Source organism: Micropterus salmoides, unplaced genomic scaffold, assembly GCF_014851395.1.
Source record: "Micropterus salmoides isolate LMB-PRFRI ecotype aquatic unplaced genomic scaffold, ASM1485139v1 Ms_hic_scaffold_1, whole genome shotgun sequence".
Lineage (NCBI taxonomy): Eukaryota > Metazoa > Chordata > Actinopteri > Centrarchiformes > Centrarchidae > Micropterus > Micropterus salmoides.
Window position 1 is genome coordinate 49197241 of NW_024040040.1, and position 24081 is coordinate 49221321.

The 24081-nt window shown below is 42.2% G+C and overlaps 1 protein-coding gene across 1 annotated transcript in view; it reads right to left on the bottom strand.

The window, feature by feature from the left end:
• The window catches only part of drosha (drosha ribonuclease III), an 88005-nt gene that overhangs the window by 20138 nt on the left and 43786 nt on the right, over positions 1–24081 (bottom strand). Inside the window, 3 exon segments of the mRNA XM_038732045.1 lie at positions 4590–4747; positions 8014–8058; positions 17010–17080. Of these exon segments, the coding sequence (XP_038587973.1) occupies positions 4590–4747; positions 8014–8058; positions 17010–17080 (274 nt within the window).

Here is a 24081-nt window from a genome sequence, read left to right on the forward strand (position 1 = left end):
CTCCGAGGCTGCCTGAAGTAGCAGCCCTTCTTAAGAAAAACGCCGGGCTGTGATTGCAATTCAAATGGAAATAACCGAAGAAAAATAAATGCTTAGAAAACCTCTGGTACACCTGCAGGAGTGCCTGTCAAAACCCCTAAGCCCATAAAAGCTGCAAGCGGGCACATGGGTTTAGAGAACAACTTTCAACCTTCTAACAATTTCTAGAAAAAAAACTAATGGCAGCACTGTGATACTGTACATCAGCCTCCTGCCTTTCTCCCCCGTCAGTGAAAGGCAAGTCATTAATTAAACAGAATTATAGATTAGCATTGCAGGTGTGGGCTGGTGCTGTGCCAGGCAAGCAGGAAGCATCGGGTGGGGGGCGTACTGTAAGTGAGTGCCATGCAACCAGCGAGGTATATACAGAGCACTCATCCATCTACAGATACTGTATGAGCCTAGCAGGAGGGGACAGTCTGAAGATGAGAGCGAAAGATGCAGAGGTAGAAGATGAGGAGGAAACTGACATCAAAGAGAAAAAAAAAAGGTCAAAGTTTATTGTCTGATTTATGGTCCATTTGCCTTCAATGGGGGCCGCCGCATATCTGAGCGACAGAGATCAGAGTTACAGTGAAAGAGCTGATCAATAATCTCTTGATTATTTTATCTGTTCACTAAATATCTACTGTATAAAAGACAGGAAAAGAGGTTCATCGCAATTTTCAAAATGTTTGTTTTGCCTGACCAATAGGCCACAATCCAAAGGTAATACATGTACAATTATATAAAAATGTTTAGACTTGAGAAGCAATCATGGAGTCTCTGAGGAACCTTCTGAGAAGGAAACCCCACCCTCAAGCTTCCATCATCACTTCTCTCACCCACGTTGCTGTATAAGAAAGCAGAGGAGGGAGAAACAAATAAATTCTAGTTACTGAAACCACAACAGCAGCACTTTTTGAAAGTATTCAATAACTTTCTGCCAACTGACATCCAAAGACATGCCTCTGAAACCATGATACTACACAATTACGTTCCTCAGAGATTCATCTGACGACTGTTTATTCCATTAAACCCAACACACAGAATATCAACAAATCCTCACATTTAAGAACACGGCCGAGCAAATGCTTGGCATTTTTGCTAAATAAATGACAAAAAATTTATTGTCAATTCGCCAATCAGTGACTAACTGTTTAAGCACTAGTCAAGTGTAGCTTTATATGATGTCAAGACAAGGCTGGCGGGCTCGAAACCCATTTGAATATTTAAATGTATATTACAAGGGGGAAAAAGGAAAGGACTGATAGATACCAAAGATAGCAGAACAGTTAATGCAGGGACACAGGAGGAGTAAGAACTTGAAAAGCTACTTTTTATTTCACTCCGTCTTTAAGGTTCAGAGCTGAGCTTCATTAGGAGGGAAGGGAACATTAAAAATAATCACAGAGATTCTTAATAAAAAGGCTCTGCCACTGCACGAGAGCGTAAAGAGTGGAGGTTGGGATGAAGGGGGGGGCGAGAGAACTCCCTGCTCATCCTGCTCTTCAGTACTGTACGTCAATGGGTTTTCTCAAAATCCACCATACATAGTGTATGTGAGCTGGGAAAGGGGTATGCCAGAGAGCGTATGCTGAGAGGATACAGATTGAGAAGGTGCAGTGTGAGCTTATTTCATGGCCAATAGGAGGCAGAGCGAGAAAGGAAACAGTGGAGTGAGAGACGAAAGGAAAAAATAGGATAGATAGATGGAAATAGGAGGAGATAAAGCGGGTCAAAGAGGAATGCGTTACTGTGTGAAGCGTCACAAAGGGCCATCCTCATATTCACTTCAACAGCAGAGGCACAATGCTCCAGTAAGGTGGGGGGAAATTGAAGTAAAGTGTGGAGCTGAGGTCTTTATTCGCCTTTGACTTTGATCTAAAATACCTTTAACAGCCCCTTTAAAGAGGCGGCGACAAGCTGCCTGCTGTAAAAGAAGGGAGCACTCCATTTTTTAAGGCCATTTTCCCTTTCGTTTTTTAGGGAAATAATGTTCTTGTTTCATATGTGCATGCTTGTGTAAGGTTCAAATGTGTAATCTGCAGCTACCGTCTACAAAGTGTTACTGGGCAGCAAGTGGAGCGGTGACTGGAATCAAATATTCAGTGACAATAGAAAACAAGTACAAATGGTACTTAATATAATGAAACATCAGGGTCTCTTTAAGCAGAATTAAACTAAACAGAAAATTCACTATGTATTTACTACAGAAGCTTTAAAGTAACAGTACTAATCTTTATGGACAAGCTATTTAAATGGACTACCCAATCAGGTTTAATATTATTAATTAGGTTAAAGATATTCACGTTACTTTTCATTGTTTTAGCACAAATATCAGGTTCTCTAAATCACAGTTTTTTTGTCATCTGTCTTTTTCTGTCTTGTTTAAATCATGAAACCTCATTTAACATCAGTGCTAAATGACTGTGATGGTGATAATCTGCAATGGTGTTTGAGAACAAAGCAGTAACAAAGCCTGTGTGCTAAAGTTACAGCTGTTAACTGTAATGATTTACTTCACATCATTTAATAAAATATAATTCCATGTCTGAATGTTCCAGTGACTACTCTCAAAGCTCCACAGTAAAATGTATTTTTATTTAACAAATACTGAACTAAAAGAGAGATGGATCCTTTTTCACTAACAGTGAAATTCTTGCAACACCCAACTCTTCCGCTGTGAGACGAGATAGGAAGCCCAGCGCCTGGGGGCCACAGCTCTCCGTGTCGGTTGTCTGATGGTAACCTCCGGTCTCCACTGCCTCTCAACACGGTCAACTCCCATACTTTCTACTAGTGCTGTCTTCTTCTAGGTCAGTTTGTCCTCTGTCTCTGCATACAGTTATAGGCCAAAGGCCAACCTGGGTACTTTCTCCTCATCTGCTTTCTGCCCTTCTGTTCCGTTATATGACCTTGTTCTTTTCTCCATCACAACGCCATGACCTACTTTGGTATAACCTTTGGTCCTTATGGGCAACAGTTGCTCAGTTCCAGCTTTCAAGTCAGTTGGCTCTATTTAGGTCAACCTGCCTTTGGCCACTAATGAGCTAATGAACATAAATTACCCTGCACATATATGAATTCCTTCATATATTCTTGTGAAATTTAAAATGCATTAGGGTTAACTCAGTTTTAGAGTTAAGCTGTCGGATGTGATGCCACCAAGTTAGAAACTATCATTGGTATCAACCTTGAGTTGGAAAGTCCTCTAAGTAAAGCTCAGTGGGAGACAAACCTCTGGACCTCTAATCGACTTCACTGACCATGAGTAGGGAGAGGTTTGACATTTAAGTGATGGATTAGAACGTACACAGCAGTGCACTGTATGTGTGAATGTGTGCACATGACACACACACACACACACACACAAACGCACGCAGAGCAATGTCCTTGTGGCAAACCTAAGCAAGCAATTACAGAGTGCAGCCTGCCAATAAGATATCTGAGGTGTGCTGCCAAGGCTAATTTGCTTTAGCTGTCAAACTCACTATTGTGTTACGTTGTAAGGCTCAGAAGTGAGTTAAGCTTCCATTGCAAATAACCCTCTCATACTAAGAATCAGAAACACCTCAAACTGGAGTGAACAGACTCGTAATACATGCGAAAATAGCAATCTCTCCTAACGAGCAAGGCTACACTGTACGGTAGTCACACAATAATGACATGGATGTCACAAACAGACCAATCCGTTGTCCCTCCGATCAATTTTAAGTCATCTACATAGAAGTTTGTACCGTTTCCTACTGAACAAATATCAAAGCTGGGAGGAAATCACCTCAGCATCACTGTGCAATTAACAGAGAAAAACAACCCAAAAAACAAAGGGTGCATATCTCTCCATATTCAACCCACTGCATTATATACATAGTATGTGTGGTCTAAATTAAATCTGGATTAAAAAATATATAATTTAAGCGAGAATCCAGGATATCAATAGGTCGACTGAAGCACGACAATAACAGAAAAAAAAACATATCTGTCAAATAAGAGATGTGGCCGCAATAAATGAAAAAGATCCATTTTAAACCTTCTGCCCTGGACAACCCAGTGAATCAAAACCCCATTTCCCATGAGGCAGCGGGGTTATGGCCTGACAGGTACAGGCAGACTACAGATATGGGGACTTCAGAGTCCCTCAGGCCTGTCTCTCTCTTTCTTGGCTGTGAAACCCTTGGATTAGGGACTGGGCCAAAAAGAGCAGTGAAAGAGGCTATCTGTCACTGAGGTACTTTGAACATGATATTCAAGACATCACTTACACAGGCAGTCTTAGTGACTGCAAGAAAGTGTATAAGCTGCAGGGGGTAAACATAATGATGATGTGGGAGGAGGAGGCTGCCGCATTCAGATATAACTATTTAAAATGCTCGACGTAAGAAAAAACTCCCAGCATCTCAGATCATATTATATATTATAATGCATCATGCCTCCTCACCTCTGATGGAGCAGACATGTCTAGCTATTTCTGCAGCACCCTTGCAAATTGCATCTGGCAAACTAGTGTCTCTCACTTTGCATTTTAATTGGCCATAACTACATTATCAACAAACACTGACTGTACTTACAAGGTGAGGTGGTTGAAGCCCACAGTCCTCAAGGTGAAGGCTCTGGCGAGAAGACGCACATGTGTGAACAAAACTCCAATAGATTCCTCGAAGCTCGTCAGTGTCTGGAGGACTGGAGACGTCTCAATCAGCTGCCTGTCTGTCTGAGGTTCCTGGACCTGGACAAGTGGAAGGAAAATAGCACAAAAGCCTAGTCATTACAGAGCAGAGGTGTCTTACTAGGCATAGTCAAAAATGCGTTCAAATGTATAGACATTGGTCTTTTTGAACAATGAAATGGATATCAGAAACACTTTTATTTGGGGGAAAGTCGAGATTAATAAATGGTCTTATATTTTTAATATGCATTACCTGTGATAATATGTACTAGTGTAATAAGCATTTTCTATGTATTGATCTATGAAATAATCTCTCAAATATGTAGCAAATATGTGTCCAGCAACAACCAGAGTGACCACTTTAGGGATGCTTTAAGCAGACACAAAAAACCCAACTTGCTCAATGAAGTCATTTTGCATAAAAGCGTAAAATAAACTCCTTAAATGAAATGAACCGCTACAGTATGCGCCGCTTGAGGGCCTGTTTAGAGTGTGTGTTTTTACTCCGCCTCAAAACAAACTCAGATGATCTGCAGCAGATGGAATCTCTTCGTCATTAAGTTTTAAGTCAAATAGCTCGCTTTTTTCTCTCTCTCCCTCTCAAAATCTGGTGATTCAAACGGTCAATTAATAATATCTCTGGTGACTCAGTCGTACTGTACTTTTTCACGCTTGCTCGAATGCAGGCTATATCAGAGACTCCCAGCCTTATGACTTTGATAAGTCTTGAAAGAATAGTTTTTGGTTGAGAAAATTGCTGTAGATTATGCTTTTAATGTTAGCTTTAGGGCTTGGTGAGTTCAAGGGTAGACGGGTTCTGCAAAACAAGCCGCTCTCTTTAAGTACAATATTTGCTCATGTCTGTGCCCATTAAAAAAAGAAATGAGTGCTGAGAAAATATGTGCATGCATGTTTTTTGAATCAAGACATATCCTTATGGGTGCATTAATTAGGCTGCTAGAAATATCTAATTGGTCTCTGCGTGGTAGGCTGTAAGGTTGACATCTTTTCCAAAGAAAACAGAAACACTGAGCAACATAATTTCATGTGGACATTCAAAGGGAACTAAAGCACATGATAATGGCTGTGATAGCTTGATCCATTTAGCTGTACTCTTTAAAGTACCCCAAAAATAAGAATAAAGAGAGTTATATTCAAGACTCCCTGGGGAAAGGCCACTTTATTCCTATTCAGCATCTTCTTTCTGTTTTCATGAAGAAATGACAAGTAAACAGCTTTCTCAGAGTCTCCTATGTCAAGCCAGTGCGTAGAGAAGAGATGTTTTATTAAATTCAGTATTTTAATTGGAGTGCCGCCAGTAATGTCATGGTTCCATCTTTCAATATGTCCTAAGAAACATTTCATTTCTGCCTTTTTCCCCTCTGTTAATTAACGAAAGGCGTTTAAATGTCATGCATCACAACTAACGGCATCTCACGAGTTCAGCACTCATAGGCGCTAGCTATCCTTCAGGGGAAATGGCCGGCAGCAAGTCTTCAAACGAAGTGAAGAGAGAAGAAAAAAATAAAAAATAAAAAATCAACAGCAGTTATGAAAAAACACGTTTGAAATGGCTTCAAAGCTTCACTTTCAGCTCAGTCCAGACAGAAAACAGAATCAGAGCCGAGGTCTCTTAAGACCCAAAAAGTCTGACACTCATGTATCTCCCCAACAAACCAAAGGAAAAATTATGAAATCCATACTCAACGTAAATGACGTTCTGGTAAATTATTTTGGAGAGCTGGGGGTGATGATGCACTGTTGCGAATCGAGCGAACACGAAAGACATAAAGATGTGCCTGTCAACCACGAAGCATTCCACTGCACTCTGTAGGGCACGTCGGTGGCAAGGCTAATGTATGCATGTATGCCAAAGACGGGAGTACGCATAATTACCCACGCCAATGGCGAGCTGCTATTGCCATCCACTCAAATCTCATTAAGGCAGCTCCTCTTTCACCTTCGTTTTGTCATCCTCATCTTGGTGGGCAGGGGAGGGGGTGACACCTTGTTACCTCTCAACAACAATTCTGGGAATAATGTTCTAGCCTAAACTCCTGAGGGCCATCATCAATTATAGAATAAATAATTAATTTTTTTTCCTTGTGTGAAACAGCTTAGATTATCTCATCTCAAGACAAAAGGTCAGGATTCTATCAAGAGGTTGGCACAATTTAACAGGCGTTGGCCCACTGGCAGGGAACCACCCAGAGGAAACCTCAGCCACGCGCAGTGTGTGGTAATGAGGCCACAGCTCTGAAGCGGCTAATGACTACTCACGCAACACACTCCGGAGGTTCCCTTCGCACCACAGAGCGGCAAGGCTGACCCCGGGGCTCCACCCTGACCACGGTGCCCGTCACTGGGGCCGCCGCTTTGCAACTCACCGAGAAAACACACTGCTGGATTCAGTGGGTTTATTTTGAGCACTGACAAGCTCAACAAAAACATCCAGGTGCTCTGTGGATCTTCAGCATTATGCGATGAAAAATACAGGGGTGAGGAGTCAATTACACAGTATATATATTTATATATACGCAAATGTACGTAAACAGAAACAATGCTATTTTGGGCCAAACATGGATATGCAAAAATGTACATATAAAGACGAAGAGACACTCATGCACATGCAGGGAGATGAAGAGAATAAACTGCTTAAAGACGAGTCCCGACATACACACAAAAAGAAACACTTTCTCCACACAAACACATCAGAGAGAAGGATGCCTGACGGTCCCTGGAGGCCCCATGTGATTCGGGACTGTAATCCTGTTACGGCATCTTTGATCTCTCCTTCCAAATCCTAATTTCAAACAAACACTGTTGACATGTTCAATGTTTCTGGGCAGATCATGCAAAGCAAAGAAGGGCAAACCGAGAGAGAGAGAGAGAGAGAGAGAGAGTGGAGAGACAGAGAGAGGGAGTGAGTGTGTGCTAAAGCATGATGATGCAGAAGGGGAGAATGGTGCAGCGGAGAAAAGAGCAAAGGCAAGAAAGAACAGAGATGGAGTAAATGAAAAAGTGGATTAGGGTCTCGACCAATGTAGAGTGCACTAAGACACTGGAGCAGAACAATGGAGACTAGTGTAAGGCTACTGGGGGCCTTGTGACAGCTATAAAGAACTCAGTCAGCCAAAATAACTAACAGCTTGTCCACCTCTGTTAGCAACATTCACAAAACACACAAGAGAAAAAAAAAAAACATTCATTCAAGCTGGAAAACTTCAATGATGGGATAATACTTTTGTGTCTTGGGGGTGAGGTGAGTTTTAATGAGAGGCACATAGCCAAAATAAACATCAATAATAAAACATCGCTCAACCAACCTGCAGGGGGTGTGATGGGTAGTTGAGCCAGACATCCCGTAGGTCCTGCAATGACAGAAAAGTTGGGGGAGGAGAGATGAGCCGTCAGAGTAAAGAGATAACAACGTGAGGGTTATCTAGGTTACAGATATCATTCTACAAATACAGTAACAGTACAAATAAGCATGATAATTACTTTATGAAGTCAAAAAACTGAAAAAAAGATGTAAAACATTATTATATGTTTGTTATTTTTTTTAAAATTAAGTCAAATACAATCAGGAACGGCTCTCAGATAAAAGTATGTTTTAAGATGGGGTTGAAAGAGTTCACTGGTTCTGCCAACCTGGTTTCCTCGGGCAGGCTGTTCGGGAGCCTCGGGGCCCTGACTGCAAACGTTCTCTTTTGAGTCAGGCCTCTGGAACAAACAAAAGACCTCTGCCCGAGAATCTCAAAGTACGTGCTGGTGCGTACGATACTAAAAGGTCAGATACATAGCAAGGCGAGAGGCCATGAAGAGCCTTAAATGTAATCATCAAAATGTTTAAATTTATTCTTAAACATACTGGAAGACAAAAACAGGAGTGATGTGTTCACATTTCTTTGTTCTGCCTAAAAGCCTGGCAGCTGAATTCTGTACAGTCTGGAGTAGATCAGTGGATTTTTGGTTCAAGCAACTTCCTTGTTAATAATCTTTTCCATTGATCTTGAATTGCAAAGCATTTAGTAAAGTCTGTTCTAATAGGAGCTCAATAGATTAATCACTGATCATCTTGTGTTAATAATGATTGAGATACAGCTGTGATGATGGTTTAAAGGTACATTTGATGAATTAGCGGCACTATACAAAGCCACAACTGTGCGTAATGGTTGTGTGTAACAGCAGCTGTTCTGTTGGAGAACCTCACTGACACAATCGGTTAAATTGTAGTTTTTCATCTTTGCCGTTCTTCTCATTGACAGGGCTAATGGCTGGTGGAGCAGTATCAATATGCATACAGGTGTTTCCACATCCATTTATGGATCATTGTGGGAGTGGAAATTAAGCTTGTGCACATGTGTCCGTTTCCACAATGACTGAACAGAATCAGTCTTTAAAAATCTTACAAAAGGAATGCATATTTCTGTCTTTGCGCTAACACACCGTTTTAGTGAATTTATACAGAGTTTTATGAATCTGGACCCTGCTGTCTGTATCCCATAGCGCCTTTGAGGCTAGCAATAAGCATTTGGGAGCGTTGATCCCCATCGAGGCTACACTTATCGCCTTCCAACACCCAGAGCAGAATGATTTGCGGTTATTTCTAGAGACAGGCCTCCGCCATGGTTCACACTTTCTTTTCCTCCAACCATTTTTGTCCAAAAAAACATTATAGTTTAACACCCAGGTGTAAAGGGACCCAGGTGTAAAGGGACATAACTTTATCAAGCAGTCAGTGGGTCAGTGAATGCGCTAACGATTGTCCTTTACAGGATTACATGAATAAACTACAGAGAATCCCAAACCTGGATAAATATAAGTATTGAAAACAGGCTACGAATTGTAATACCTCGGAAATAAACCTAGTTAATATAAAAATATTGTCAAGTGCAGCTATAAATAATTTCCGTCAGAAAGGACATATGATTTTATCAGTGGTAATACACCAAACGAAAATACCTTGGAGACTACACCTTGCAGCCTTGACAATCCATTCTTCGCCAATATCAGAGACAGCAGCTCTGTTTCTCAAGATGAAAAATCAATTTAACACTTAATGATGAAGTTTTATGAGTTGTCATTCTGCAGCGGATCAAAAAAACTGAAATTGTGATGATGTGCCACAGATGGCTCTATGTAGGGGGGACACTCTGCACTTCTTAGGCCAAATGCTTTCAGGTGCCATCAGCAGGCCCAGTGGGGGGCAGTGAAATAACAGCAAATGAGCCAGCATCTCATTTTCAGACCAAGAGGTCTGTACATGGACCACCCGCTGGGGAGTGAGGTGGGGAGTAAGGTGGTGGTGGGTGGGGGGATTGTGCGGAAGGCGAAGGGTGTTGTCTCTGGAGACACACATAGACAGTGCTGGCCTCCTTGTGCCTCCCTGCCTGTGGACTAAAATATGTGCAAGATCAACATGTTTCCTCAACCCTGCTCTGAGGTAACCTTACAAGATCGAATGGTAGGGAGACACAGGCTCACAAATAGACCACAGTGCGAGAGGGAGTATAAGCTGTGGCTCAAGTTGTTGCCAAGGACAACGCCAGTCAGAAGCAGTTTTGGGCCTGGGGTCTAATGTTGGGTGAGTCATAGCCGTGATATAGATGTGGCGAAGGCCTCTAAAGTACAGTATCACTCAGGTGTTTAAAAGGTTCAAGGAGATAAACCTTTAAAATGCTGTGCTAGCCCACGGGGAGGTTGTGTGTGGTCAGCGGCATCGAATGGGCGCCTCATCTTCTCAACCAACCCAGCTGGCAACCCATCGCCTTGAGCAGCCAATGAAAAATTCATGAAAGTGGTCAATACGTTTGAGCAAACGCTTCCTTTTGGTTGCTTGTCTCTTAGTGCTTTTCAACTCCAGTCCCAGGCTAAGTACATAGCAAGTATCAAGTCAACATAGAGCCTGCTTGTGAATACAAAATGGGTTCTTGGGTGTGGAGGATGGCATTGCTTAAAGAAAAGTCAATAGGCACTGGCTAATGGTTCACTTTTGACAGTGATATTGAAGCCACGGAAATTGCTGTAAAATACACATGAAAGTGCTGCATCGAAGATCATAACACATGCATACAGGCATGCAAAAAAAATGTTAAAAAAGGACTGAGAACGAGAAGACACCAAAAACAAGAGAGCGGAAGTGAAGTACACCACAAGCTGCTTCAGCTTGTGATCGAGGCTTATGATTAAAATCCGTCTACGGGGCGCACGCGATCCACCCACATGCTGTATATAGACCCGAACAGCTAATGTTTCAATTAGAGCCATTCCAAAGACAAGGCAGACAATGATTAAGCCAGCGTCGAGTGGGGATTTAAGAATAACAACAGGGCCCCCCCCCCCCCCTCTCTCTCTCTCAGTACAAGGAAGGTATAATTACTGGGGGCACAAATCATCATGTGCAGCAGCTGAATCATAGCCATTTAGAGGATGGAGCTCTTGTGCTACAAACTGAAATAAAAGGGGGGGGGACGGGGGGGACATATGCAAACATGTTTATTTGAATGTCAACAGCCTACCCATAATGCGAGTTGAAATTAAAAGCCATAAAGAAAAGCAACTGAAGAAAAGCTATGATCTCAGTTTAAGGTGGGCTTCAATCAGTGCTGCTTTAACCCACTGGGGAGCTGAGACGCAGGCTCAGCACAAACTTAGGTCTCACAAGCCAAGCGTGAATAGGCAATACCACTATACCCGCTAACTACACACATACACACACACTCCCCACCCATACACACATCTGGGATTGTTGACCATCTGGGATTGGGACATGACGGTGCTCCTATCTGGCACGGTCCAACGCTCCTTGACAAATTGGACTCTAGCTACAGACTGCCAATCAATTCATCAAACATAGAAGTGCAGCAGAGAAATCAATAAGACATAGTGTTGCTGATCAATACCAACATAAAAGCAGCCCTGAGTCCAAAAATGGAGGCTTATATCAGTGAATGGTCAAGGTGATCTTCCAAATATGAAGGGCTCTACAGTTTGAGTATTTTACTTGTATAACAAACATCAGACTGGCCATCGGTTGCTCTGCGGGCCGCTTGAGAAGTCTCAAAAAGAGAAACATATATACACTAGATAGAATACGGTTTGATAAATGTTATAATATTACACTAATAGTAATTTATACAAGTTCCTCCTGCTGCTTCTAGCCGCCGCCTGGTCCAGAGAGCAACATGTTCCCTTTGTCCCATTTCACTAAAGTTATTGTTATAAATTTATCTTGTTTACATAAAGTGTGGTGTGGGTTGTGTGGGTGGTGCTGGTATATCATGTATCCGTCCCTGGTTCAAAAATAATAAGTATCACATTAAAAATTGTTTTCAATGTGTCACATTTTCAAAACATCTGTTTTAATGTTTTAAAAAGCTTTGACAATAATTTAAGGCCCATGCCGAGTGTCCAGATGCCAGGATCTTCACTTCCATAGCCCTCTACTGGTTTCCACATCGTAATTACACACAAGGAAAAGGAGCACACATACACACTCTAAAATATGTCATAAATTGTTTGCTAATAAACTCTGTTACTTGAACATTTTTCATTGTGCTCCTAAATTTCTTCATTTAGGAAAAAGGTTAGCATAGAGGCCCTTTACGGGGAAACTAATGTCGGCTCTTCGGTGAAGGCTATCATGCGATTAATGGTTGAGGTGAGGAGCACAACTGTGAGTGTGGGCAGAAAAGAGTATTTGAATGCAAAAAGGCCAGTGAATGTGTCCGTGCATTCATTCTCCAAGCTATTACTAAACCAAGGACACACTCACTCTCACGCTTTCATTCATACGTGGGAAAGTATTAGCTGTTGTCAAAATACAAAGCATACACATTGCACAGATAAACAGAGAGGGACATTGGGGTGTTGAAGGGGTAAAGAATGGTTGAGTGAAAAGAGAAGTGGAGTTTATGTTTCATTTAACAGAAAACAGAAGCACTCATTCTCAGGAAGACAAACCGGATGTTCTTTTAAAAAGAAATACAAATGAATGATCTGTGTTTTTGGCAGAAAGAACTAGCTTGAATCCACGCAGGGGCTACTACCGCTGCAAGCCAGTGAGGTGGCCTTAGCATGGAGAGAGTTGTCAGCCAGCCTTTCACCTGGATGTAAGCCTAGCACACTCTACTGGTGTACAAAGAGACCTTAATAAGAAGTCATAATTAGCAAATACAGTTAAAGCCTGATTAAGTGGCAATTTTTGCTAAACCACTCAATTCAGAATACAAACCAGCACCTTTTACTATATCAAAATGGGGAGAAAGGGTTGAAAGACTGAAATTGTTATATCTGCCTGAGTCAGTTAAAAGCAAGCTGCTTTTGGCACTGCATCCAGATGTGAGGGGGTAGGAAGAAGGCTGCAATGCCATACTACCAAAAGTGACCATGGCAGTGCCATGGTGACCGCCTCAGTTGTCAGAGCAACCTTTGTTACATTTGGTGTTTGAGTGTGTATGCTTATGTGGTGGTTTTAATAAAAGCCAAAAGATTAGCCGATGGGAAACTAGTGAGATCATCATTATGGTGAGGCATGTCCCTCAGGACAGCACTGTGTCATCAACATCATTTCCCAGCAATATTGCACTGCTGTTGAGTCCAGGTTGGGAGCAATCGAGCAGTTCCCCCTGAAGAAGATGCTTCCTGCCTCTCTGCTGATGCTTTAATAACCTCCACAGTAATGTCATTAGCAAATTAGCATCTATTGTTTCCTCCGGGCTTCTGTGTGCAATGAAGCTAGATTCCATCCTCTGCAAGAGGCCTGTTGTTTGGGAACCAGTGCCAGCAAAGGTGATGTGTTGAGAGAAAAACAAGTGGATGGAAATAACTGTTGCGCTCCAGCCATGAATGCCATACCAATTAGGGAATAACAGAGAGAGCGAGGAGAGGAAAAAAACTGGGGCCACTGTTTGTCTAGCTAGGTCTTGAGGTGGAAATTACATGCGTGCTTTGTTTTAGGCAGTCAATTCAGAATTCAACCTCCGGAGTCGTGGAGCTTTTGTGTTGACTTGTCATAAGAGGACTGGAGCGAAACATCTGTGGGGGTAATGACATCCTGGGGTGTAAGAGAGAGGAAAGAATGGAAAGGAAAGACGGAGAAAGCAAGAGGGAGCAAAAGAGAGACACCAGCCAGCATCCTGTTGTTACTAAAAGGAGGGTGTGGAATGCCATATCAACAAACAGAAGCAGAAAAACCTTCCAGGGTGTGATAAGAGAAAAATGTCCTTCGGTTCTGCACAGCATCTTATTAGTTTGTTAACGTGCTGTGTGACCCATTCTGACGTGTTAAACTAGAAATACAGAAGGACCACAGAAATGTATCTCACTCTGTGTCTGCCCATCTCTTTTGTCTGCCCACAACTCCCCACCCCCATACCCATCATACCACCTGGCTAGTGTTTGGCTTTCTGGTCTGTGTCCATCTGTCTCCTCTTAGCTTTGTATGACAGAGCAGCCATCAGGAGGATTCAGCAGGGGGGGGTGACAAGCCATACTATTTCAATATTTAGTCTGCCTGTCTAAAAACTTTCAAACCGAAGTTGAAAATCATTCACTTTGGTTTGCACAACTTCTCTTGGTTATTTCAGTCAAATGCAACCTGGCCAATACGCTCCACGCAGCATCCATATCCTGTGTAACCATAACAATGTAGTTTTTTGTCTTGTAACTTGGACTGCATAGTCAGTTGGTTTAGGGCGGAACGATACGGGGGAAAAAATCTAATTGTAGATTTTTCTGCCAGATGATATGATTCAATTTGCTTTTCTTTTTTTAAATTTGGCTAAAGTTCAATATTCACTGCCAGTCTATTTTTGACGGAAGCCGCGTCAATCAGCACAGAGCCGATGAACCGGGCAGGAAGTCAGACACAGAACGGCACAGAGAATCCGGTCGATTTTCAAAACAAACCACCCCGCGCAGACTCCCGATCGTGTGTCAACAACAAACACAGCTAAAACATACAATAAAATAAAGAATTTAACTACGTAGCCTACTTAACCATGGTAGAAAAACAAAAATCAAGGACAACCAAACACTGTGAGAGATGGAAGATGGTACTGGGTGTGTGGCAAGAAGTCAATCCAATCCCAGGCCGGGCTGGAAAAAAAGGCAGTCTTCAGTGATCTGTAATGGTATCTTGCTCAGAAGTCAAAAAGATGGATAATAAGAGCAATGAACAGCGTTAGTTAGGGCCCATCCAATAACAGCCTTTTAAGCATTGAAAAATCAGAGTAAAACATGATTTTGGTATTTACTTTTTTCATTAGGGAGTGGTTACCTTTAAACTTGAAACGGGACCGTGTTTATTCTAATTACACTTTGAAGGCCATGTATGAAAGTTCTGCATGCTTTTATTACTCCACTATTGACCAATTTAATTCCTTGTTTTCTTGCATGCGCTGCAAAGCTCACACTCATCTCCAGTGGATTTAACATGCTGAAGAGACACTTAAAGTAGAACAAAGAATATAGAGACATACCCACCACATGGCCATCTATTTCAGGCTCCCATTAGATTTTAGAATTTATTTTAAGATTTTGCTGATTACTTATCAATATAACTTAAGACTGACCACAGTTTAAACAATTCTGCATCTACTAGGGATCCTTTTTTCCATAAAACATGCTACTAACAAACTGTCTTTGTCTTTTCTTTGTTCATTGTACGTAGGTGCTCCCATCTGGAAATTCTATCATAAGCATGTCTGACTTTCCTCTAATCTGTTCCCTGAGTGATAAAACAAACACCTGCACTCTATATCCTATCATCATGGAAACATGCAACAGCAGGTCTTTAGTAGCCATGGGATACTGATTTGCTGCTCCGTGTTGTTTGTTTCTTTTGCATAAGAAGATGTTTGTGTGTTCATGTTTCTCTTTGACTGCAGTTTTAATTACAATCTTTATAGCAATGTACCCCATTCTCTGTCTGCTACAACAGATGCCCCACTGCGCTTCATAATATAGTATAGTATAGAATACTCGACCTTTTGTAGGTTTTTGCCCCATTCAAATTCCAATCCACCTCTGTTCAGCAGCTCCAAAAAGTCAGTCTTTACAGGGGAATCTCTCAAACAAAAAAAGACCTCCAATTCACGAGAACTCAATAAATGCTGTCAACTTTCATGGCCAGAGAATGACAGTAAAAAACAGGACCAAGGACATTTCAGTTCCCCACAAAGATGCGAACACTCTGCAGTCAGAACTCAAACACAATGTCTGGTCGCACAGTAGAAAGGACTCGTAGTAATTTCCAGCGACAAATCAAGGCCAAAAGTTTTGGCAATTCAAGTTAAGAAAGTGCAAATAAAAGGTTAGAATATGAAACAGAACTTTGAATTATTGGTCTTGACCTCTGAAGAAAATCACATCAGTAAAATAAAGTGCATAAAAAAGCATCTCAGTCAAATTGAATACATCATTTATTTACAACCGTCCAGCAATGTTTTTTTTTTTCCAGGAGGGGTGAAAACCAACTAATGATAATCTTCCCCAGTTGTTTTGTGCTGCGAGGTTTTAAAATTTTTTGTCCTGTTCCGCTCTTTCAAAGACTACAGATCTTGATCAAACATGTTTGATGGATCGCCATGTGCCCTGTAGTATGTGGGAGTCACAAACTGAATCTCAAACAAACACCCTCAATAGCCAATTAGAAACAAGCCTGCTGCTACATACTAGATGTGCTGCAAGTCATTTAATTGATTCGTAACATTTCTTGCCAAGATAAACACAAATACTGATTCATTCATCAATTATTCATGCCTGCTGATCACACACACACACACACACACACACACACACACTCAAACAATAGCAGGTGTCCTGCTCAAGACTTGCAAACCGCAATGTTCCACATCTCCAGTTCATTTCGCAAAATATACAAGCTAAGCCAAGGCTGCATCCAGATTGTCTTTCTTCTCAGTCGCATGGTTTTATCTTTTTCCATATCAGTATACTCACAATAAGCAGTATTGCAGGGTAAAGCGAGATCATGTGAGATTTCAGGTTCTGAGTATGCAAGGCCTCAATATCATGTAATGTGTTGTACTTTGCCAAAACATGCAGCGTGTGGATTTGAATGAACAACAAGAGACCAGATTGGCAAAAACATTACAGTTATGTCTTCCACAGATTGAAGGAGGAAAATCTTGTCTAGCGTGTCTGCAGCTCATCTATATCCCTGATGTGTACATACACATGAGCGTCCACAAAAAGAAAGAGACACAGACTAAAGCGAGTATGCATCCTGTGCATAAAACTACAGACTGTCAAAGGGCAGAAACCACATTCGAGCAGAGTAATACATTTTATCAGTTACCTCGCTGTTGAAAAGCAGTCTACCAAAGAGCTGCCGGGCCTCCTCCAAGCCTCCTTCCAAATACACAGCACCTGAAGAAAACAAAAAACTAAGTATGAATGAATACAAAATCAATACAATAAAGTTTAATGAGTAAGTGTGTGAGTATTTGCTGGAAATTGTGCAGGATGCTTTCTTTATTATGTGTAACGGTAAACCAGTGGGTTTACAAATTTAAGGTACCTGTGAAAAGCATGACATTCCACCAGTGCATTGCTGGTGTAAAAAAAAATTCTAGCAATTCTGAGGCAATTTCAGACTTCTCTCCTAATGGAAAACTTAAAATTAATTGAACTCGGCAATGAGTTATAATTGCTTTATTAAAAGTAGGAGTGCATTTTTATTGCTTTTTGGCGGTGAAATGACCTCGGGGTTCTCGTGCAGATACACCTCCCTCTTGTCATAATGCAAGAGGAGGAGGAGAGGAAGGGGCGGTTGCATCACCACACTGAAATGGGACTGACCAAGGTCACATAAACACCGAACCTGGATTCAGAGTGGCAGGCTGAGCCAGGTTCGCAACTGTGAATAAATAGTAGGGGTGTAATGGTTCTCAGGCCGAGACCGAATCTGCAATACAAACCTCCACAGTCTCAGTCTCAGACCCCACCACCAACCAGCTGCCATTGCTGCAGCCTGTTGAGCTGCTTGATTTTTTAGCAAAGAATGCCACTGCCAAAACTGAAGTCACGTATGTCTGTGGAAATACTTCAAACATGACATTTACAACCGCATCAACCAAATGTGTAGATTAGTGGAATGAGATAAGAACAGACCGCAAGGCAGCCTCTCACCACAGATTTGGACCGTGCCAAAATAATAACTTTTGCTGCAGTATAGAGTGTTTATTGCTGCAGAAACGCAACTGTCCTGTGTGTGTGCCTGTCCTGTATAAATACAAACTGCAGTTGTTAAGGAATTGTCAACAGTCTTACAGTGGAGCATTACTGACATCTGTGTAATTTATTTGTTCTTATTGACAATATGCCAGTAGTTGAGTGCATAAACTGTTAGTCTTTTATTTTTCAAAATAAATAACAAAACTTTTATTTTCTACATTTTTTGGTTATCCCTGCTGTACCAAAAGCATAATGAACCGTGACCCCAAAAACCGAGGTACATACCAAACCGTGAATTTTGTTCCCCCCCAATGAACAGGCTTGACAAGCACACAAAAGCCCACGTACATGTACTTCATGCTCCAACCGATTCATGAACAATTTATTGTCCTCTTTTCACCCGCCTACACACTCGGGCATGACTTATCTGTGCAGATGTCCACCCAATACACACAATGCGGTGAATCCAACTTGAATTTTGAAGGGGAAAAAAAACATTTTATAGAACATGTGCATTCATCAACACACACAAACAAAAGACAACAGATAAAGAAAGAAATTCAATAGAGGATTGGTCCCAAATTGTGGAGAACTGCTGTTGCAGCAAGCAAAATACAAGACAAGTGTCCCAAATTTCTCTCTCTATGGGATGATATGCCGCATCTCCAACCCATTCAGTTGAAAAACTCTCCTTTGTTGTTTTGCTCTTCTACTGTTTCTACTAAAATCAGTGGAACTATCATGGTGCCTTTAAGCTGCGTACAACTTCGAACCATCACACTTAGGGTGGCTCATTCAATTTAGAAAGCAATAACCACCTGGCAAATTGGGTATACAATCGTGCAGCGGTTTTTATTATGTGCATAAATGAGCCAGTGGAAATGGAGCGCGGTGTGGTTGCAAGTCTAAATGCGCAAACTGCTTTCATGGACGACATCAAAAACATATGAGGGATTCATCATCTGGGGAGAGAAACTGCTTTCAGATGGCTAACAGGCCATTTACACACACACACGCACACACACACACACACACACACACAAAAACAGTGAAGATGCAGCATACATAACAGAAACCATAAAAAAATACAAACAAAACACCTAGCACAAAGACAAACACAAATGCACACCCACTCTATCTGACTTGTATGCCCTTTACTTCTAAACAGAGTGGGAAATTACTACCAGCCATTGCCCAAATGTTCGTAAAATTTGATTAAGCCTGACAACTTTGTCTCACCGTGGCAGCCACTTTGGCAAGTAACAGGCTCTCATTCATTTGGAGGCCCTTTACTAATATAAAAATCTAGCTGAGTGGTAAAATAATGAAAGTAGCTTGTGAATTTGGAAGGCACCAGTCATTGTGGTTTTAAGACAAAAAAAAAGTAATTTCCTGCGATGCTTATGACCCATCTTAAATCAGAACACGTATAAATCTATATCCATAAATCTAAACTCTTCTTGATGTCGTCCACAAACACAGCTTGCCACTAAATCCCTTGCAGATGTGTATCAGTAAGCAAGGCCTCTGTGATCTTGGCATGACGGGGAGAGCGTCTCGCTGAAGCTGACCGCAGGAGGCTTTAGAGAGGGGAGCGGTTCTTCGCAGGATGTTTTCCACTAAGCATCAGCACTGAGATTTGTGGTTGTACCATAATGTGGACCACAGTTCTAGATGCTGCTTTGTAGCAGATGTTTCCTCTGAAGACCATATGTGGGAGGATAAGAACTCCCTCCTAGGACCAAGTTTTGAATGTCTTTCAACCATCACTCATAATGCCTTCGTGTGTGAACACTGAGGCTAGGGGTGTGGGTGGGGCCAGGAGGCAGTTTTCTTCATGTTTTGATTACACAGCAGATTTGAAAATGGAGGCCTCAAAGTTGTTGAAACTCGAACTTTTCTGCTTCTTATTAGATTTTCAAAACTTCTTCCAAGAAGATGGAGAAGGTGGGGGTAAGCAGGGAGTGAGGGAGAAACCATGAGTGCCTCAAGAGATTTATAAAGGTATTAAAAATCTCAAAGCAACACCTTTGGTGTCAATCAAAGGGTCCGTGGATGAAGAAACCAAGATATGCATTTAATTCTAGCGAGAACACTCTTGACAAGACGGCTGTCCACGCAAAAAGTGTGCCCCGCAGCGATCCAATCAAAAGCACAACTTGCCGCAATCATTAGCAGAGATCTGTGCTTCACAGTGCACCCTTATCAGTGTGCAAAGTTGCAGCTGATGTCCTGAATACGCATAGTCCACAAAAACGCCCAGCCAACTCAACTGGCATTTACATGCGAGCATCTCCTGCCTGTTCATCTTGCAATAACATCATGTCCTGGCCAAATCACTCTGCAGTCTCAGAGCACAGGCACATTCAACACACTGAGTCATCGACCCTGCCAGGGCAGGCGGCACACAATACAGGGGGCCTACGAGTGAGGTAAAGCTGCCCAGAATATGCACATGAAGAATCACTGCTACTGCAGCAGGGCCACTGAATTTTAGTGTGCACTAGATTCCCTTTTGAAAAATGTGATTGATTCACCAGCTCCAACAAAACCTAATAACAGTGATGTAAGACTGGAGTTCGACAGCATTTTATTGAATCCAATCCCAGCCTAAAATTTTTTTATTTTTTTCCAAATCCCTTATCGAATGTATTGAGGTTAAGCTTAAATATTAAATAACCAACTTTAGAAATAACTCTGTGTGTTAGAACACATTTTTTTTAAAAGGTAGATTACTTATTTCCATAAATAATCATCTTTACACTTCACTTTGCAATCTTTGCCTTGAAGACATTGCGCTTAATGAACCTTGGACCAAAAATGGAACCACAGCCTAATGGTGCCCAACCCTCAACTGATAAATTACAAAGTTCACTTCACTTCGATACAGGTCAGAGAGAACACAGTGTACAAACTCCAACAAAGTTTTCATCCAGTACTGTGTAGAGAATATCAATCACGGCCAGAGAAGGCCAGCCACTAATGAATCTCCACATCTGTCACAAGTCTAATTCAGACAGCCATGCCGACTGTACAGTGTTATGTTTAGGAATAGAATTCCAATGTCTGTGGGCTTTCAGTGACCAATAAAACCCAGAGTCAGGGGCATATGAAACACCAGCGGCTGACAGTCACATTAATAACCTAGAATGAATTATTCAAAAACGCTCAGGCTCTAATCCATCAAATAATATATTAAGCCGCTCCCTTTCAGCTCAATGGGGGCTGAAGCAGCAGACGGACACAGAAAGCAACACATTAAAAGGCAAAAAAATAAACGAAACCAAAACAGGAAAATAGAATTTTCACCACAGCAGTGACAAAGGCAGACTGAGAGCATTGTAACATCAAACATCTTACTTTTCAAAAAATGAGGCTTGGAGCATGGGGGTGGGAACAGATAGACAGAGAAACAAAAAAAAAAAAAAAAAAAAAAAAAAAAGAGGGCACTCAAGAAACCAACTCCACCACTGCTACCATTGCAGCAATTAACAAAAGGAGCAGTACTCGCTCAATGAATACACCGGCTGCATTGTGTATAAATCTGATATTCAGCAAGTGAGAGATAATCCTTTCTCTCCGTTCTTTTAATAGGAAGAGCTTAGAGAGGGCCCTCACAAAGGTTCACCATCTGTATCCCCCATGGCTGCTGGCAGCGTATAATCCACAGATCAACTGTACAAGGAAATTAGGGCCATAAAAACAGAGTGGAGCCTCTTTTCTTCTTCTCTCAATTCTTTTCAAACAGTTCGGTAGGAAGGAAGCGACGTGGCTTATCAGTGAAGAGGACCTGAGACAGAAACAGGAGGGCAACAGGCGTGCAGAGTTTCTATGAATAAGCAGAGAGAGAAAGTCGTTTCTAAAGACGAAGACGTAAAGTGGGCAAGAGCAAAAGTACAGACGGAAAGGGTGAGAGAGAGATGGGGGAGAGGGGTGGTATAGAAAGGGAGGTGCGCAGGCCAAAAGAGCCCAAATGAGAATGGCCCACTCCGGCAGAAGTTAATGACAGGGGATCAGAAAAGCAAGATTTCCATTCAACACTTTGAATTATTCAGGGTTGCAGGGCACCCATTTGCATTGCAGATGCCTTTGCTTTCCATTCCTCTACCGCTCTCCCTCCATACTTCCTCTCTCTCTAGCTCTCTCCCTTTCCTTCTCTCTCTGTCTCGAGCAAGAGAATGGCCCTGCCTCCGGGTTAGGAGATAGACACATTCTCGGCTCCACGGAGGGGAAGCTTTGCCCATGCAAAGCAGGAGATTATCTGCCATTTCCAACAAAGCCCAGGTTCAACGGTCACTGTGGCAAAGAAACAAATAAAATAAAGGTCAAAAAACATGCATAGTAAGCCGTTGAAGCTATCTGCCAGGGCCTTGGAAATATTATGAGTATGTCATATTCCATCACAGCTTTCAGAAAGAAGCCCATTTGAATTCAACGCATGTGCACGTTAGATGGAAAAAAGCGTGTTAAAAAAGAAAAAAAAAAAAAAAAATGTTGGTACCTTCAGACAACAAGGCAGCGACACATCTGCAACTGTATGTCTGTTGATGTGGTGCCTGCTGCTTTTGGGAAAGTGGCGGTTTGACGTCTCTGTCAGACGGAAAGGCCTGCGTGAGGATGAAATGACAGCGTTTGTGTGCCCCTCGTACGGCACATGTGAGCGATCTGAGTTTGTCTTGTAAGGAGAAAATGCTCTGTGCGGTGAGAGAGTTGGAGGGCTGGAGGGTGAGGAGGGGGGAGGAGATGACAGAGTGACAGGATGACTCATCATCTGCGTGGCACATCTTTCACCTAATAACACCCAAACTCTAGATCACAGGCAGGGGAACAGAGAGAGACGGAGGAACGCAAAGGGACATAAAGAGTAAGTCAGAGACAGGGGAGGGTGGAGACAGATAGACTGCTCAACGACAAGGTCTTAAAGAAAGCGTTTGAGCTAAAAAAAAAACTGAAATGAAGATGACAAAAGTCTGCGTAAAAGAAGAGAGGCAACATCAGACAGCATTCTCAATGCAAGTGACTTTGTACGCCTCAAATCGGTGTGTATGTGTGCATGTTTTGCCCCTCAGCATGTGTGTCTGCGGTGGAGGGGGGTTGGGGGGGGTGATATTTTTGAGTTAGTAATCCAAAACCTATCACCACAGGGTGCTCTCTGACAGCGGTTTTCTCACAGGTTCCTTTATAATACCATCCCTGTTTATTCATCACTTTTATTAAATTGAAATATGAGATAGAAGAGGAGCGAGGGAAGAGAAAGAGGAAGGGGAAGAGGAAAAGAAAGAGGCATCCAGTGTCACGGCCCTGCTGCCTTGCTCGGATGTGTGCAGCAATGAGGCGGCGACAGCCACGGGACAGAATAGATTATGACTTCGTCTCTGCCGATAATGAACCCGTAACAAGTACGGGGGCCCCGGGGCCGACAGGGGGCCGCGGTACCAGTCAGCACTTTCCGCGCCACTCTCTTGCGCACTGCTGTTTTTGTGCGGGGGGGGGGGGAGGCAAGCGAAGAAGATCTCTTTAAAGCCACACGCTTTCTGTATCTATCATCAGGGCAGCGCAGAGACGGATGAACTGGTTCAATCAAGATGGTGATAAGATGAGGAAAGCTGCCGACTCTGCAGCTCTCCAGGAGTGAGGCTTAGCTTAGCGCTGCCCATGGGGTTGGAATGGAGAGAGCGTGGAGCGTCCCCACCAAGTGATTTTTGTGTGTGTGTGTGTTTTGTGTGAGTGGTTTCCAGCACGGGGTCCTAATCACTGCACAAACTCTATCACTGAACTGCTAGAGAGATGAATAGCAAGCTTGTGTATGTGTTTGCTGTGGGTAAAGGGGAGCTCTGGGGATTGCCTGTCCAGCCAGAGGTCAAACCACATCTCCAGAGATCAATAAAGATGTGTAATGTTTCCAGGGCCTAATGGGAGATCCACTGCAGCTATTTATACAGCTTAACACACACAAACTATTAAAAGATTCACTTTTATCCAAAGCACATCAAGTTAGAAGGTGGATTAAACACATTTATGCATAGAAGCATTACCAATAAACCTGTGCTGCAACAAAGTCCAGCAGAGCAGCACTTCGCTAACACTAAAGTATTACAACCCTTAATTCTGTGTTGTGTTTGTAAGAGCTGGGATAAAGTATTTGTTTTCAGTATATGTAAATCTGTCCTTTTAGGAATAGATTTACATATTTA